This window comes from Squalius cephalus, assembly GCF_949319135.1.
Source record: "Squalius cephalus genome assembly, chromosome: 10".
Taxonomy (NCBI): Eukaryota; Metazoa; Chordata; class Actinopteri; order Cypriniformes; family Leuciscidae; genus Squalius; species Squalius cephalus.
In genome coordinates this window covers 3,236,581-3,255,307 of record NC_137131.1, presented here as the reverse complement: position 1 = coordinate 3,255,307, position 18,727 = coordinate 3,236,581, and the positions used below count along the sequence as shown (strand labels likewise).

Sequence of the window (18,727 nt, the reverse complement as noted above, 5' to 3'; positions counted from 1 at the left end):
ATAAGCTTTTCATTTATGTATGGTTTGTTAGGATAGGACAATATGTGGCTGAGATACAACTATTGTAAATCTGGAATCTGAGGGTGCAAAAAATCGAAACATTGAGAAAATCTCCTTTAAAGTTATTCATTTATGTTCACGATTGTGCTGCATTCACTCACTAAAATAAATGTTTTATATATTTACGGTAGGAAATTTACAAAATATCTTCTGGAACATGATCTTTACTAACAAAGAAAAAAAGGCATAAAAGAAAAATCGATAATTTTGACCCTTACAATGTATTGTTGGCTATTGCTATAAATATACCTGTGCGACTCGTGACTGGTTTTGTGATCCAGGGTCACATATAAACTAAACTAGATACTAGACAGAACTACATTGTTATTGTTGGGGGTTACGCATTACAAGTAATGTGTTATGTAATCAGATTACTTTTCCCAAGTTACTAGTAAAGTAGTGCATTACTTTTATCACAATATCTGTGTTACTTTTTCAAATAAGTAACATAATTTACTTTGATTTCCCATTTATTGACTGACAGCTCTCCTGTCCGCATGTTGAGAGAAATCGGGAGTTAAATGCAGAGCCAGAGGCGTTGTGTTGTAATTCCTCAGAATATTCAATATTATACAACCTGTATTTAATCTCACTTTAACCAATGTCTTTGCTGCTGACCTTCGATGATCCAATTCATCCATACTAAAAAGCAAAAATGACTTAAGATAAACATCACATTTGTGCTTAATTTTTTAAGCTCATTTTTAAGCTTTTTTAATTTTTTGTTTGTATTGTTGAAGAGTGTTGAACTTTCTTGTTTGAACCATCGAACAAGGTTTCTTTTGTCGTTACTAAACATTTAAATGCTATTGTTGTCTGTAATTTGTGTAATTAAATCAGTTTAGTTTGTAGGCCTACTTTTCAAGACACCCCTTCCCCCAGCCCGCACACCTCTTATCTGCAGTCAGTGGCACTCTGTATATACAGCTGAAGTGGCCGTGATGTTGAGAGCTCCGTTCACTCCCTCACTAGTCACTTGAAACTCTTTTGGGGAGGAGTTGACCAGCGCCACATGGCCTAGGCTATAAATCTGGGGTGACCCCTCTTCAGACTGAGCCGAAGGACTTGCTAAGTCAGAGGGATCCCTGAAGCGGACAAGCATGCCGGCGAAACCAGCCCCAATAAAGAAGTCGGCTAAGGCCGCCAAGAAGGAGGAACCCGCACCGGCGCCCGAACCAGCGCCAGAACCCGTACCTGAGCCCGCACCCGCCGAACCGGCACCTGCCGAACCAGCACCCGCTGAAGCTGCTCCAGCGGAGGCCGTCCCAGCAGAAGGTGCTCCGGCCGAAGCCGCCCCAGCTGAAGGTGCACCGGCGGAGGCTCCTCCTGCTGAAGCTCCACCAGCAGAACCAGCACCTCCTCCTGCAGGTACTGAGCGCGCATGTGGACCCCACACTCTTCCATGCTTCTTGAAATCAAGTTGCCAAAGTGCAATTCTATGGGTGGATCAGATTTTTCTTATTCTAAGAGGAACATTTTTGTCATATTTCAGTCAGAAATTGCAAGAAAAAATAAGAAATTATAATTTGCATATTTAAAATCACCATGTATTAAATTAAAAACAAAAAAACACTGCCATGTAGAACCATTTAAATAATAAATAATTATTTTTAGCATTACAGTGGGAATTAAATATTTTCGCATGTGCTTATCATGAACATTGTTACCATGCATGTAAAGAAAAAGTCTTTATGGTTGTATAAATAGGTGTCCTTTTTTATGCAAAATATAATCTTTGTTGGTGAAATATGACCCTACTTTTGTGAGATCAACTCTTATCCTTTGCAATAATAAATGCAAACAAACTAGCAACATTAACACAGATGCATGCCATGTAACAATTAACCTTTAATGCGTGAGAACTCCGTGCACATTGCTGCTGGAGACAGGAACTCTTGGAAGCTACTTGGAAAACGCCTGACTACAGCTGATGGTTTAAAAAAAACACCAGTGAGCGTTTACACCTGTTAACGTCTAATACTGATCATACCAGCTGTTCGGCCTGACCTACTCGACGCCTGATCTACTCATTTACCCCACTTTATTATTTCAACTTAAAGAAGACAGTAAAACGTCAAATTAAAATACATTCTTTGAAAAATGTCATAGTTTCTTCTAAAATAACCTGTTATTTTCCCGTAGAGAAATGTACTAAAGCAGTACCATGGTATCAGATAGTACTCAGTGATTTTCATATATCTATTTACTTGCTACTCCAAAGTACTTCAGAGAATATACAGGATATTGACATTTACTTCTCACAAGAGTGAAGAATAACACATAGTTTCTTTGAAAGCTTTTGTGAAATGCAGACAAAGAAAGTGAATTTTGCCACCAATGCAATATTCAGAGCTCATGCATAAAACTAGTTTGTTCATGAACTCAATCTTTCGCTATAATCTGCAATAATTGACATGATAATCTGTGTACTTTACTCTCTAACAAGAACAAAGCATGCTCTTCATCACCTGTGCAATCATTATTTTAACCCCAGCTATATCTGCTGAGGCCTTATAAGCCAGAGGTATTTAGAGCTTGTGACAAACACAGACATCTCTATTTACAGTTCCACAGAGAGCTCATATTAATAATAATAATAATAATAATAATAAATATTTAGCCATGATGTTTTGATTAGCCCAGTCTTTTCCAGTAAGAAGGTAAGTCAATGATTACGGGGAATTATTCAGTGATTGTTGGTTTTAGAAACATTCTTTTGTATTAAAATAATGGAATATTAGATCATTATAATTATTATTCATTATTTATTTGTGTACAGCTCAAAGTTTATGTTATCATTATTTTTTTTTCATTTCTTATCATTTTAAACTATATTTACTCAAGATTAAATATCCTAACATTTATTTTAATACAGATCATGTGCACTGTCCATTATCTATGCCTGTAATCTCAAAACGACCAGATATCGTTCTACGACTACTTGTTTCAGTTTTCTGAACTATATTCTATGCATGCAAAATGAGCCGAAATGGGCCATTCTAACATTTTACTAACATTTAAAACTGATTTGCTGTCCACATCGCTAAAGGAGCCGCTGCACACGCTGCTGAGGCCTCGCTGATGGTAAAAGCCATGGTAAACCAATGCTAAACAGCTCCTGTACTTTTACTTGACGCACTGCATTTGTAGTCCTGATGCTTCCCAGTTCTGAAAAAGTCAAAGTCAACATTAAAGATAGTTTTTGCAACCCATTTTACTTTGTGATATTCAACATGAAAACAACTTGATCTTGATTTCAGCATGCCAGTATTGATTTCATGTTGACTTTAAAACGCATTTGTCTAATAAAGACTCAGAACTGAGCTATGATTCCATAATGTTAGACTAAACTAATGCCTGAAGCTTTTATTAATGTGCTGAAGGTGCTCCGGTGGATGCTCCTCCTGTGGAAGCTCCACCCGCAGAACCAGCACCTCCGGCTGCAGGTACTGAGCGCGCATGTGGACTCAACACTCTTCTGTGCTTATTGAAATCAAGTTGCCAAAGTGCAATTCTATGGGTGGATCTCTCTAAGATAGTACTCTACATAGTTTTTTCTTATTCTAAGAGGAACATTTTTGTCATATTTCAGTCACGAACTGGGCTATGATTCCATAATGTTAGACTCAACTAATGCCTGAAGCTCTATTTAAATGCTGCTTTTATTAATATGCCCTGCCTATTTAACACAAGCTGATGCTGATGCTGAAGCTGAAGCTCCGCCTGCTGAGGAAGTCAAAGCACCTACACCTCCTCCACCCCCCCCACCGGCAGGTAAACCCACGGGAATCCAAACCTTCAGATCACTTCAGTTTCGCCCATGCTTTGTGCCATTTCCAATTGTGCCATTAAATGGAGAGTCCGATTTTACTTTCAAATACTGAATGTGTGTTTGCTCTCCAGAGCCCACCAGCGAGCCCCTCGAGCTCGGCGTGGAGGATGTCAATGACACTTCGGTCACGATCTCGTGGAGACCTCCAGCCACCATTGGAAACTCTGGTCTGGATGGATACACTGTGGAAATCTGCAAGGAAGGAAGTAAGTCTGCAAATCTAAACAAATTCAGTAGGAAGGGATCAAGACACGTCCAAATCCAATGTTGCATAATAACACCCTTCCTACTAGAACGTTTGGTAACACTTTATTTTACAGTGTCCTTGTTACATGTAGTTACTGTAGTAATAACTATAAATTATTCATAATTACATGCAACTAATCTGAAACCAAACCCGGTAACACTTTATTTTACAGTGTCCTTATTACACATGTACTTACCATAGTAATAACAGTAAATTATGCATAATTACATGCAACTAACCCTCAACCAAATCCTAATCCCACCCTAACCCTATAGTAAGTACATGTAGTTGATTAATATTACTCAGTACTTAAATATATAATTACACTGTAACAATGACACCTTAAAATAAAGTGTAACCCCTAACCCTATAGTAAGTACATGTAGTTACTCAGTACTTAAATGCATTATTACAGTGTAAAACGGACACGAAATTAAAGTGTAACCGAAAGTTGTTCTAGATATTAAAAACGCTGCCTGTTTAGGCATCAACTTACTAGGCAGCTGCTTTCGGTTTCAGACAAGCAGTTTGTTCATTGGCTTAATAAAACCCTCAAAGAGGATTACATTTAAAATCTAAAAGCCTTTTCACTTGATTACAGTAGCCCGCCAAGCACTTGCATCTTAAAATGCCACCTCACAATACTGTACCTTAAATTAAACACGGCGCAACGTTCGAATGTTCATTAGCATTTTATTGGCTGGTCAAAACTCTCAGTTGCACCTGTCCCTAATATGTCAACGGCAGCTTGTACACCCACCTAAGTTGTGTCCCTATATGGAGTGAGGCATTTCTAGAAGTGCTACACCGAAGTCTGCCAGCAAAACACCATGGCTGTTGCAGTCATGTCAGTTGCACATGTAAAAACAGTTCAACTTGCTCACACAGCAGTTAAGAGTGCAAATAAACACTGGGGGAAAACATGATTTGACTCATTGCAAAATCTTTTTTATTTCAATATCTATATAATAAAAAAAAAATTATATCCATTTTTGGTAGCACTTTATTTTACAGTCCTGTTCCCCATGTACATACTATGTACTTATAGTAATTACAATAACTGGGTATTAACTAGGTAACTAGGGACTAAAGTTGAAAATTAGCCAAGTTGGCTAAACTGGCACATTTACATAAATGTTTATTAATGTGCACTGTCCCTGTAACTTTAAACTGTATAAATAAAAAAACCTCAAACACGTACTGTAAAATAAAGTGCAACCTATTTTTTAAATAATAATACTTACCTTTTATTTAAATATCACCTTTACTATCAATGTGCCAGTATTCAACAATCAATCTTAGATTTTTGATTAATTTTTAATAATAGTACTTAATAATAATAATAATGCTTTTAATAATTTTATTAAAATATGGCCTTTCTAAAAGCAATGTACCGTTAATCAACAATACATGTTTATGCTTGTAAATGGGATGCAAATCTTAGATCAAAACCTTTAATTATTAAAAAAAAATGTAGAAGTTTTATTATTTAAATATGGCCCTTTCAAAAGCTTTACAATCAATGTGCAATTAATCAACAACCAATTTTTATGATAATTAATGGGATGCAAATCACTTGATTGAGATGATGAGCGACTGGATGCTCTTACTCTTCATTCTCCTCTCTATCGCAGCTGCTGACTGGAAGGCCGTTAACGAGGAGCTCACCGTGTCCTGCCGTTATGTGATTAAGAACCAGACCACTGGTGACCGGCTGAACATCAGGGTGGTGGCCATGAACCCCGGCGGCCGCAGCCCCCCCGCAGCTCTGCCTGACACCGTCCTGGTCAGAGAGGTCGTGGGTAAGCTCTGAAAACACATACACCACTGTAGGCTCAGTAAGAGTCTCTTCTGTACACCATATATCTGATTAAACATGCAGTAAAAACAGTCATATTGCGAAATATTATTTCAATTTAAAATAACTATTTTCCTTTTGAATATATTTTAAATTATAATTTATTCCTCTTGATGCAAAGCTGAATTTTCAGCATCATTACTCCAGTCTTCAGTGTCACATGATCCTTCAGAAATCATTCTAATATGATGATCTGCTGCTCAAGAAACATTTCTGATTATTATCAGTGTTGAAAACAGTTGCTTCATATTCATAAAAATCAGGATTCTTTGATGAATAGAACGTTTGTTTATTTTATTTTTGACTTTTGATCCATTTAATGCACCCTTGCTTTAGAATAAACTCTTACAGACCCTAAAATTTTGAATGATAGTGTATCATAAATTCGCTCATCCGCTTCCATTTTATTTATCTGTACAGAAAAATCTGTCATGCGTCTTGATATTGCAAACTGTTACTTGTAATCATGTTATTTTAATGCATTATCGTAATCATAAACACGTAAACGTAATTATTTGACCATTTTCAGCATTTTGTTTTTCTTCCCATTATTTAGGCTACCTATAGCGGCATTCACAGAAAATGAATTGCTTTCATGGATTAAATGAATATTCATAAAGTTTCACAAATTGTACCCTCTCACTTTTCAGATCTAAGCCAGTTTTCTTTGGACATAATTACAGTAAATGTTGTAGCGTAGAGTTACCCTGCTTTTGCCTGCGCATGTATCCGCTCTCAAGATCGGGGGCCACCTCTCAAATCTCAAGTATCCTAGACCTCAGAGCTATCTGGAGAGGTGAAACTGGTACCACGTCAGGCAAACATCTCATGCTGTTCTACAGAGCCCCCTAATTAGCTCTGAGTTGTGACCAGTTGTGAAAAATAAATCTAAATAAATCTACCTGCCAAGGGTCTGGCTTTAGCATGAAGAGGTGTTGCCTTACAGACTTGCTCAGATCAGGCAGAAGTCTTCTATCTACTATGTAGAAGCATCTGTGGCATATCATAAACGGCACAGTGATATTTTTTACTGCTGTTGGTTGTACTTTAAGTAGATATTAAACATTGTGAAGCAACAAGAGGCGTTGAAGTACTCTACATTCGACCGCATTATTGTGCAAACCAGTTTTTGTGTACGAATGCTTGCAGTCGCTTTACATACTCCAAGAGTGTCCAGCGTCTAAAGAAAGAAATCATAAATGTAGAATGGAAAGTCGAGCGGGATTGGAATGTAACTTGAATCCGGTCTACGCAAAAGAGGGGGAGGGAAATATTAGCAGATCTCCCGTTAAAGGTCTTCATGCACCGAAGCATGCCATGAAATGTCTTTTGCAATTAAAAAAGAAAAATTTGAAAATGGTTAGTTGGTAGGCTAAGTGTTGTGCATTAGCAAGGATTATGTGGAGAGGGTTTTACATGGCTTCAAAGCCATTCACAGCTAGCCGCCTGGACTAGTGTCAAGCTACTTCCTTTAAGAGCGATGGCGACAAGTGTGAAAGGTTTGAGCCGGAGGGTGGGATACATTCCCAAATGTTCTCGCTCTGCATGAGGAGTCAAGTGGCATCTAAGGTTACCCCATGAGACTTTTTAGCTCGCTAGAGATGCTATGTTTATTTAGAGGCATGCTGGAGCCTGTAAGAGTTAGCATTCGGCTAACACTTCAGAGTTTTCCTGAGACAAATTCACCATTTTATATGCTGACTAAAATGCAGAGGCTGCGTAATTACATGCATGCATGCATCCTTTTTTTTAGCATTGAAGGTGCTTTGTTAGAAATGAATGTTAAACTGCGATTCTGAGATATAGTATTATTTGTAATTCAGCAGTTTTAATGTAACTAAAGATCTCCATCATAAGTTATTCGTGACAGGGGTGTAACAGGACTGAGCTATTTAAAGCTGTGATGAGTTCAACAGAAGCACCGTTAGCATGTGAGCTAGCTCAAAGTGTGTCATTGTAATTGACTCCTCATAATGTTTTTAGCCTTTGATTTCCTTCTGTGTTTTACAGTACATTTGTGATACTGCTTACGGTTTTGCAAACGATTTTGGTAGTTTTTGCTGCAGACAGTGTTAGCTGACTACAGCTAAGGATGAAATTACAGTTAGCTTGCGTTCTGGAAAGCCCGGGTCACGGTGAGGTTAGCTTAGTCAGTTTTCTGCTTCACTAAATAGTGAAGTGAAATTGTGAAATAAGCAAGTTTTTCTTACCTAAAACCAAGGATTTCTCCTCTGTTTTGTTGACTGAGATTAAAAAAATAAAATAAGTGAGTAGTTTTTTTTTTATAAACCAATAAAATAAGAGCATGTATTTCTTTATAAAAAGTTGTTCTGTCTTTGCGCAATAAGGCACATTAGATCTCAATAATGTAACCTTGCTCATAGTGTTTGAAAGCACGCGGTATATACAATGTAATAATGTTATGTACCCCATTTTTCTCTCCCTTCAGATCGCCCCAAAATCCGTCTGCCGCGTTACCTGAGGCAGCGCTACGTGAAAAATGTTGGAGAGAAGATCAACCTTGTTATTCCCTTCAGTGTACGTAATCTCTTGAAACAAAAATGTTAAATTCACTGAAAAATGCATGATGAAGGTAGCTAAATCTAACATTAGCTAAAGCTTGTTTATTTGTCAAACATAAATAATAAGTGTATGACAATACATTATTAAAACATATTGATTTAAAATGTACTGTAAAGTACACTTTACTTAAAGCCTATATATATATATATATATAATGGGTAACACTTTACAATAAGGTTTCATTTGTAAACATTAACTAATGTATTAACTAATATGAACTAACAATGAGCAACATATATTAGTAAGTGTTGAAATTAACATGAACAAATATTATTAAATTCTGCAGAAGTGCAGTTCATTATTAGTTCATGTTAAAACTAATGTAGTTAACTAAAATTAACTAATGAAACCTTATTGTAAAGTGTTACCATATAATGCATTATAAAAGTACTTTTAATGCATTAATAATGCCTTGTAATGCGCCTTATAATGGTCTCATAAATAATTATAACCACAGTTATAATACATTAATACTTATGTTACACCTTTAGAAAGTATAATGCGTTAAAGCATGACAAACAAACGATTTCAGATGTAACAAGGAGCATAATGCATTGGTTATAAATATTTATGGAAAGATACAATGCATTATAACATATATTATGAATACCTTTATAATGCATTATACATAAATTGTTACAAAAAATGTTGTACGATATTACAAAGTGCACATTTTAAAAGTGTGTTAAGAAACAGTCATGAAAGTGAACTTTCTTTAAGGACACTTTATGGCTTATTATTTCATTGATATTACATTATTCACAAGCACACACTATTCTTTATTTGATTTTCAGAGATGAAGAAGACTAATCAGTCAATTCTGAGTCAGCTTTGAATGCATGGATCTGCTAAAAATGTATTTGGATGGTTTTAGGCACTTTGAGTTGCTAATTCTCTGCTATATTTGTCTTATTTTCTAACCTGCAGGGCAAACCACAACCTACTGTGTCATGGACAAAGGATGGCCAGCCTATTGATACTAAAAAGGTTAATATTCGCAACAGCGACAAGGACAGCATCTTCTTCATCCGCGCCGCAGAGAGAGCCGACTCCGGCGTGTATGAGATGTGTGTGAAAGTGGACAGCTTTGAGGACAAATCCCAGCTAACCCTGCAGATTGTTGGTAGGAGTTATAAAAGATCGTACACATCATGGACTGTGGTGTATCTTAGTTGCAGGAGTTTTTTCAACAATTGTCTCGTCGACCTGTTCACCAGAGTTGCCTGGACCTCCATCCAGCATCAAGATCGTGGACACCTGGGGTTTCAATGTTGCTCTGGAGTGGACTGAACCCAAGGATAACGGAAACACTGCAATCACCGGATACACCATCCAGAAGGCCGACAAAAAGACAGGGGTACAAGCTTTTCCAACATTTACTACATACCATGGTATTACTGTGATGGCAGACATGGTGCCATTGCAATAGCATAATTTCTTGACATTTACCATGTTTGTTACACATGGTGGTATTCTTGAAAGTGCCTTGGAGAGCCATGTAAATGCCATGCTATATTAGAGCTGAAGTATTTTTTGGTGTTAAAATGTTTTCTCCTATCCCAGCTCAACAAGCAGAGTTAAGTCAATTCAACTTCATTTATATAGCGCTGTATACAATACAGATTGTTTCAAAGCAGCTTCACTGTGATAAAATAACAGAATCAATGATTCAAACTTTATTCAATAAGGCAAAAGTATCATTATTCAGCTCAAGTCAGTTCAGTGTTGATTCAGTTCAGTTCAATAACTGTGTAAAGTTCATCATTTACGAACTTGAGCTCTGCAGAAGAGACAGCTATGACTACGCCATTCATATTTCATTGTCTCAAATAAAACATTTTTTGAGCAACCTGTCTAGTCCTAGTCCAGTGGTTGATGGTGGCCGTGTTCGAAGGCAATGTTTATTTATGCAGTTCCTTTCAGATCCAAGTAATCGAATGAAATCACATGAGGAATTCACTTCTACACTGTCAGTAGTCGTGTCTGAAGTTGACTAACCTGAGCTGCTGTGTCTCCACAGGACTGGTTCACAGTACTGGAGCATTATCACAGAATGAATGCCACTATTTCAGACCTGATCATGGGAAACACCTACGTCTTCAGGGCCTTTACTGAGAACAAGTGTGGAATCAGTGAAGAGGCCACCGTTACAAAGACCTCCGCCACAATCCTGAAGACAGGTGAATCAACTTTCCTGCATTTCTTTTATTTGACATTTGCTCAGCATCACATGATTTGTCTCAATGTTTCCTATATCTTATCTCTGGCTTAAAATATCGCACAAGTACTTTAGATCCACGTATCATTATATTTTTATTTTCCTATAGTTTGAACAATGCAAAAATAAAATAAATAAATAACCAAAAATAATGCCACAGCCTCAAAACAAGACTGGTCTTGTGCATATCTAGATCTTTATTTGTACAACAAAACATCACAGGCATATCATGCACTTCCTGCTTCCTTGCAACCTTGCAATCTTGTAAAATCGGTTTCCGTCTGCAGCTCTGTTCATGTGGAGTGTCATATTTGCAGCATGATATTTCTGTTTAGATGTGCGTCATGTCATGAAAGTCTCATTTTAGTACTAAAATTTATATTCTATTATAGTTTTGAATTGGCTTTTATTTTTTCAGTTTTCCATTAAATTTTTTATTTAATTTGATTAATTTTAAATTAAAATTTTCAACTTTTCAATTAGAACTATTTCATCTAATATTTATATTTTATTTCAGCTTTATTTAAATTAACAATATTTTTAGTAAACGCCAATAACCCTGGTCTTGACATTTGTGCATTTGGCAGAATTTTTTATTCAAAGCAAGTTTCATTGCATACAATTTACCTACCTTTTTATCACTTATCTTTATGATGTGTTTTAGGCATTGACTACAAGCCTCCAGAGTACAAGGAACACGACTTCAGCGAGCCACCCAAATTCACCACCTCCCTGGCAGACCGCAGCACTACTGTGGGCTACAGCACCAAGCTGCTTTGCTCCGTTAGGGGATTCCCTAAGGTACATGCTTTTTCAAGCATCCATAAGCAGGACCAATTTTCTGGTAATAGTTTGTGAACCATCATTATTTCTGCTAAAGCGATTGATGGCTAGTTGCACAGAAATGCACACTTTACCTTTAACCTACAAGTTTGATGTTGATGCCGTGTGAAAAGTGGTGCAGTGATTCTGTACTAGTTAAAGTAAGTCTTGAGATATTTCAAGTAGTGTTATTAATCTAAATTAATTGAACTTTAATGCACATGCTTCACATGCCGAAGATGTCGTGTGCATGTATTGTATACTGTGCATGTATGCATTTTTCCAACTTTCCAATTGGTTGGTTATTTTTTTAAGCTGCATGCAACTTGCAAAGTTTAAAACTCTTGTTTTAGTGCAGTGGTTGATTGACAGGTGAGTGGGCGGAGAGGTGAATGTGAGAGATTGGATCACAAACAATTTGGACCAAATGTTTAGAGCTGTCCTCTTGGGTTCAGATCACCCGAATCACTCCAGGTGTAAACAACCTCTGACTCCAGAGCAGCCTCATGCAACTCATTAATGTGTTAAATTATTCTAAAGATTGTGCTGATGGGCTTTTTGTAATGAAGTCTGTTCCATAATCAACACTTAATCCATCAAGAGCTGCTCTATAGTTCATGTTTGAGTGACCACTGAAGTGTAGGAATCCACCACTAACATACCACCGGGGATAGTGCAACTCCTAGTGGGAAAGATAACTAGACTAGGGACCGCATGAGTTGGATAAGTGGGATTCCTACATCACTATGATGGGATGAGCTTCCAAACAACGATATGTGGAGGCCATGACAGTGAAAGTGTGCATAGCGTTGATCAGCATCCAAAGTTAACACTCACCAAGTGCCACATGCAAGTAAAAATGGCTTTGGTGAATAAATAACACACCCAGTTGCTGGTAACTTACAGTAGGATGGAAAAGAAACATAATAAAATAAATAAAAGTATTATTGTTGTGTAACTTTTAACACAATGGAAAATGGACCATTTGAAATTTATCGGGGATGCCCAGTTTTTATCAATACATATATGGAATATTTTTGCATTAAACGGGTCCTATTATGCTTTTCCACTTTTTCAACTTTAGTTAGTGTTCAAGGTCACAAAGCTCAAAGTCCACTCCAAAGGGAGATATTTTATTTAACAGAATCCCCTTTCAAAGAACTACAACGAATGGCTTGTTTGGACTACAATGCGTTTTTTCCGGATCTTATGAAGTCACAATGGTACTCATTTAAATAAACCCCACCCACTGAATACACACACACACCAAAAAAAAGGGTAGGAGGTCTGGCTGAGCTGCATTAGAGAAAGAGTTGCAAAGAGACGCTGTTTTTTCCACAACATTTCCAAAACTCATTTGTTTGACCTTCCTAAGGCTGACGAAGTTAGAGTGGTTAACTTGTTTTAAACACTGTTCCTGAACATTATAACTCCATTGTTTATTATTTTATGGAGAACAGCTTGTTTTCTGTTGCTTTTGTAAGATGGTTAGGAAAAGCTCCTTAGGAAAACGAACCATGGTTTTGTGATCGATTTGTATTACCTTAGTTTTCTGACAAATATCATGATTAAATGGTGGATAACATCGTAAACTATAATGTATAAGAAAAATACAAAAAACATACCACTCTGAAACTTCCTGTGAAATCTGTGCTTGCAAAGTCTGCACATGAAATCCGTTCTGCACGATCCTCTTGTTCGTTAACATTGTCAGGGTCTGAATCAGGCTCGAAGAGGTTTGAAATTGACGCCATCCTCAGTATTTACACTAGAGAAGAACTTGCAGTTATGGAGGGGCGGGACATTTCCCAAACACACGCTAAGCGCTGCCTATCACAACACACTGGGCCAGCGAACCAATCACAGCACATTTCGTATTTTTGAAGGAGTGGCACCAAAACACAAAAATGTTCTCAATCCACTTCCAAGGTTAAACCATTTTTGCCTTAGTGTGAAGAACATTTTAATCATCTAAAGAACCTTTTACCACTATAAAGAATCTTTTGTGGAATAGAAAGTTTCTATAGATGTTATAGGTTCTTCATGAAACCATCAACACCAATAAAGATCCTTCGGTTTTAAGAGCCGACATGTCTAAAAGTTCATTTTTGGCTCGTTGCATGATCTTCATCCATGCATTTAAAAGATTTCACTGACTGCAAAAGCGGCGTGTTTTCATCGTGTTTTCCAACTTCTTTGCAGCCAAGGATCGAATGGATGAAGAATCAGATGATTATTGGTGACGACCCCAAGTTCAGGCAAATAAACAACCAGGGCATCTGCTCCCTAGAGATCCGCAAGCCCGGAAACTTTGACGGTGGTGTCTACACCTGCAGGGCCAAGAACCAGCACGGAGAGGCCTTGGTTAGCTGCAAACTGGAGGTTAAACGTAAGTGACTATCATAGACTTAACTCAAGTGTGTTTTAGGAGTATTTCCAGTCATCATGAGTTTGTGATAGATTCACTCTTGATTGACAGCACTGCTCTTCAATTGCCTGTGATAACATTATATTCATTATTTGCCAAATAGAGGAGGTTTTGCTGAGCACACTGAGACCTCCAGAGTTTTCATAGTCATGGAAATCGTTTAAATATCAGGGAATTTTAAGAAAAGGCATGAAAATTCTATAGAGACTATAATTACCTCAGCTCCATATTATTTAATGGGCTTTTCTTATTCTTTATGTGTGCAGTGTCTGTGAAATCACTTTCTATACAGTAATCGTGAATGACTGGAAAAGTCGTGGCATTTCATTGGTCTAAAAAGACTGAATTAAATTATTATCCATTAGCTAAGATGAATCCAAGGATTACATGCTCAATTACAATTACATGCTCCTTGTAAGAGTAGATTTAGTCAAGACCACATTTTTAACATCGCGATTAACCAATGATGCAGACGTTTGACTGATGCATTTATAAATGAAATCGAGAGAATTTTGCTTTTGCTGGAAAGAGGCTCTGTATGTTAGAAAAGAACTTGAATAATGTGTAGCCTATTCATGATATGAAACAATGTGATGATTAAAAACAACATGGATTCCAGAGTTCAAATCAAGTTTATATTTATCATGGAAATGCAAGTAGTGTCAAATGAATGTTGCTGTCAGTGTGTTATAAACAGGCTTGTATGTTTGGGATCAAATGGAGCATCACTTTATGGACGTCTAAATCAGTGTAATCCAACCTAAGCTATGTTAATACAAATGCTTAACCTGATCCGGGAACTCTTTTTTATGTTTGTCAAGTTATCACTCTGCATGCCTCTGTACTAGGTTGGACAAGTTTATTGTTATTGTAAAATGATTTACAGCCTATTGAAAGGAGAGGAAATGAACTTGTCAAACAGAACAAGAGTCTCCACATGTCTGAGCTAAAACTCTAGTGTCACTGATGGTTAACACTCATGTTTGTTCGGGTGACAAATACTGTTTTGAAAGCCAGTAGACTGAACTGCTTTCTGCTTTTCTTTCCCAACAGAGCCTGTGATTGTAGAGAAATAAGTTCAACACCCGCATTCATACAGGTCAGTCTCTATTTTTAGATATGTTCAGGGGTGTAAAGTACCAGAGTAATTTTACTTCACTGCTATATATAAGTACCACACTAAAAAACACTATGTTCAAAAGTTTGGGATCAGTAAGGGTTTATGGTAACACTTTATTTTACAGTGTCCTTGTTACACGTTACATGTAGTTTCTATAGTGATTACTGTAAATTATACATACTAACCCTAAACCAATCCTACTCCTAACCCTATAGTAAGTACATGAAGTTAATTAATATTACTCAGTACTTAAATGTATTATTACACTGTAACAAGGACACCTTAAAATAAAGTGTTTTTTTTTTTTTTTAAATACGACTTTTGTTCAGGAAGGATGAATTCAATTCCTCAGTGCCAGTAAAGACATTTATAATGTTACAAAAGATTTTTAGGCAAATAAATGCTGTTATTTTGAATATTGAATAATCAGAAATGTTTCTCGAGCAGCAAATCAGAATGATTTCTGAAGGATCATGTGACACTGACGACTGGAGGAAAATTCACTGGAATAAATTACATTTGAAAATATATTCACATAGAAAACATTTATTTGAAATTGTAATAATATTTCACAATATTATCATTTTTAAATATTTCATTTTTTTTGTTTTTGAGCAATCTCCCACAGAAGAAACCGCTTTGAGAATGTGCACTAATTTAAATGTTTTGCTTTGGAGAGGGAGCTTTGGAGAGCCAAAAAGCTATTCGGTTCTCCATCTATTTGGGTCTTGACAAGACATCTGTCTTCCTCTCGAGCCCTGACCTTACATGGGGGACACTAAACTGGGAGATTGCGGCCCCTGCTGCTGGAGGTGTCCGAGTGGCAATTCCCCATAAATTAAACTCGTAATGACTCTGCGCGTGTACCGCCGGAGAGACTGAATTACATCCTCCTGACTCGGCACCAGTTAGACATCTACTGCTCGATCTCGCCCCAGAAACACACTGTAAAACTGAGTTTGTGTTGCTTGGAGTGTTTGTGTTTGTGTTGGAGTGTTAGAACTATTCTCAGGCTGTCCTGACACCTGTTTCTTGTTCTTCCTCTCTGCATGCACTCTAGTCCCAAATAAGGAACAGAAAAATGTGGGATCCCTCTCAAAAGGTGAGAACTCATGCCAGAATGTTCCAGCTCTAACATCAGTTCTGATAAGCCATGTTCAAAGCTGTTATGCGACTACATATCAGTGGAATTCTATATTAATCAGAGTTTCTTTTTTGTTTATTTTACTTATTATTTATTATATAAACAATAGAAATAATAAAACGTGTTCTACAAATTAAACTTTGTAGAAAACTGGTGTCTTTTTTATGCATTAATTAATTCGTTGTTATTATTATTATTATTATTATTATTTTTCATATATTTTTATTTTTGTCCCATTTTACCAGTGTAAATAACGGTTCATTATCCATTTTAATTTGCGCATTAATATAGAGTTCAACTGAAATAATAAAAAAATCCCCCAAAAATGTAATTCTTGCAATATATAATTACTAATTTTACCTTTTTTTCCACATTTGTAGGATTGTGATGACGTCTTTTGCTGATGAGAAAAAAAAATCATGTACATATGAAATAAAAAATAAATATAAAAATTAGACATTTTCCTTTTTTCATAATTTAATGCTTTGCCTCACAATTATGAAAAAGCTCATTTATTTATTATATGGACATTTACATCAGCAGCTTCTCTGTGTGTGACATGTAATGAGTCTTGTCTGTGTGTCGCCACACACACTCGTCCCTGACTGTGTCCAGTGATGTAACTCGGATCAAGTCCCATCCGGACCAACAGGAGTGTTTGTTCAATTAAACCATAGCCTTTCATCCACCCACATCATGTCTTTTGTCGTTTGTCATCATGACAGTGTGCCGAATGTGACATTTACAGGAACGCTCCAGGTTTAATACAAAGATTCAACAGGCTGAGTGACCCTGAGTGAACACTGTCGACAGCAGAGTCTTAAAAGACATTCAGTTGTATGGAAATTATTTCTTACTCTGACGCAAACTTTGTAAAGACACCTTCCCAAGCATCGGAAACTCAACTGAGAACAGACGGGTTACTGAAGGTCACACACTCTCTCTCACACACACACACACACACACACACACACACACACACACACACACACACACACACACACACATATTATGATACATGTGTCCGAGAATGCAGAGACTTTCAACAGACTATATGTGCTATGCATGATGTTCATTATCGACTTCTCAGAGTTCCTGTCAGAGAAGCTTAAAGCCTAGTGGTTATTCGGTTTGGCCAGCATCATAAAACCCTGTGCCAACACAAATAAAACAACTTGGTTAAGGTTTATGCTTAATAATATTGCATGCAGTAGATCATGTTGAGCAGTTTGCTCCTAAAAACGTCAGGCTTTTATGTAGATGACCCTGAGCAAAATGATTATTTTACAATTTCACTGGATCTCAGAGTAGCATTGATTCACTATGAAACTACTGTACTTATTTTTAAATACAGTTCAATTACATGAATTTCAGGTGCATTCACTTTATATCATAATTATATCATGGTGAAATAACAGCAGGACTGGATTTAAGGTTAATAAAGCATTGCTTGAGATTAGAGACTTCTTTGCTTGAGAATTTATAATGCTGGAAATTTCACATAGAATATATGCATTAGAATGTATTCAGTAAGAATGTAACTAAGCTGTACATATTGCACATTTCCAGTTGAAATATCACACAAAAAAAAAAGTGTGCTTATTTTGTGAAGTCGATCTAGTTTTAAAGATATGATTGTTATATTTAAATATACATGTTTATATTTACATTTTTTAATCATTTGACATGGACAAAGATGCTGATTAACAATAGAATGTGTTTGCAGTGTTTAGATTGTGTGTGTATTTCTAAACAGTAGGTGGCAGCAGCTTTACTGTTTTTAACCCTGATTTAACAGAAGTCAGCTTTAAGCGCAGGCATTCACTCCATAGACATAATAAATACATGTATTATGTCTATGATTCACTCAGCATATTCAGAGCAAAGAAACAAACCCAGCCCAGATCTATCGTAAAACTCTCTGGCTCTGGGCCAAACCTGTGCTGTCTTCCCTACATCACAATTGATTCCTATAGAGTTTGGGATTAGCATGTTGATGAAACCAAAGGCAAAGTATTTAAATATACAGCAAACCAAAATATTGGGAAAGTGAGAGAAATAATCACCATTTCTCTACGGCCTATAGGTTTGAGACAGAGCCGTGCGGTCAGTCGACATTACAGCGGCTCTCCCTGCTGACCATGTTCAGAACAACACAAATTGCACATAACATATATATATATATATAATTTCATTCTGAATCATGATTGCAAACCATGTTCAAAAATGTTTTTTTGAACATTGGTTTTGGACATGTATTATGGTAGTGTAGTATGGTACCTTGAAGTACCATATAAATACCATCTATTTTTATAGGTACACTGCTAGTAAAAATAGTAGTATTGTGAAATATTATTACAATGTAACTGTTTTCTATTGTAATATATTTTCAAATGTAATTTATTTCTGATGCAT

At 36.6% G+C, this 18,727-nt stretch overlaps 1 protein-coding gene across 1 annotated transcript; it reads left to right on the top strand.

Annotated features, from left to right (window-relative positions):
* Positions 1-966: 966 nt before the first annotated feature.
* On the top strand, positions 967-17,004 carry mybphb (myosin binding protein Hb). The gene is made up of 12 exons (XM_079884905.1): positions 967-1,428; positions 3,964-4,098; positions 5,774-5,941; positions 8,447-8,535; positions 9,508-9,703; positions 9,798-9,937; positions 10,601-10,760; positions 11,463-11,599; positions 13,823-14,009; positions 15,102-15,147; positions 16,229-16,270; positions 16,693-17,004. Exons 1-10 carry the CDS (start codon positions 1,161-1,163, stop codon positions 15,122-15,124), a joined length of 1,503 nt encoding a protein of 500 aa, XP_079741031.1. The 5' UTR covers positions 967-1,160; the 3' UTR covers positions 15,125-15,147; positions 16,229-16,270; positions 16,693-17,004.
* The last annotated feature ends 1,723 nt before the right edge of the window (positions 17,005-18,727 follow it).

Excerpts from the sequence above, each read along its gene's own strand:
- mybphb (XM_079884905.1), top strand. The coding sequence starts at position 1,161 with ATGCCGGCGAAACCAGCCCCAATAAAGAAGTCGGCTAAGGCCGCCAAG. Across the intron at positions 4,099-5,773 it reads GGAAATCTGCAAGGAAGGAA|CTGCTGACTGGAAGGCCGTT; the intron begins GTAAGTCTGCAA and ends TCTCTATCGCAG. Across the intron at positions 9,938-10,600 it reads AGGCCGACAAAAAGACAGGG|GACTGGTTCACAGTACTGGA; the intron begins GTACAAGCTTTT and ends GTGTCTCCACAG.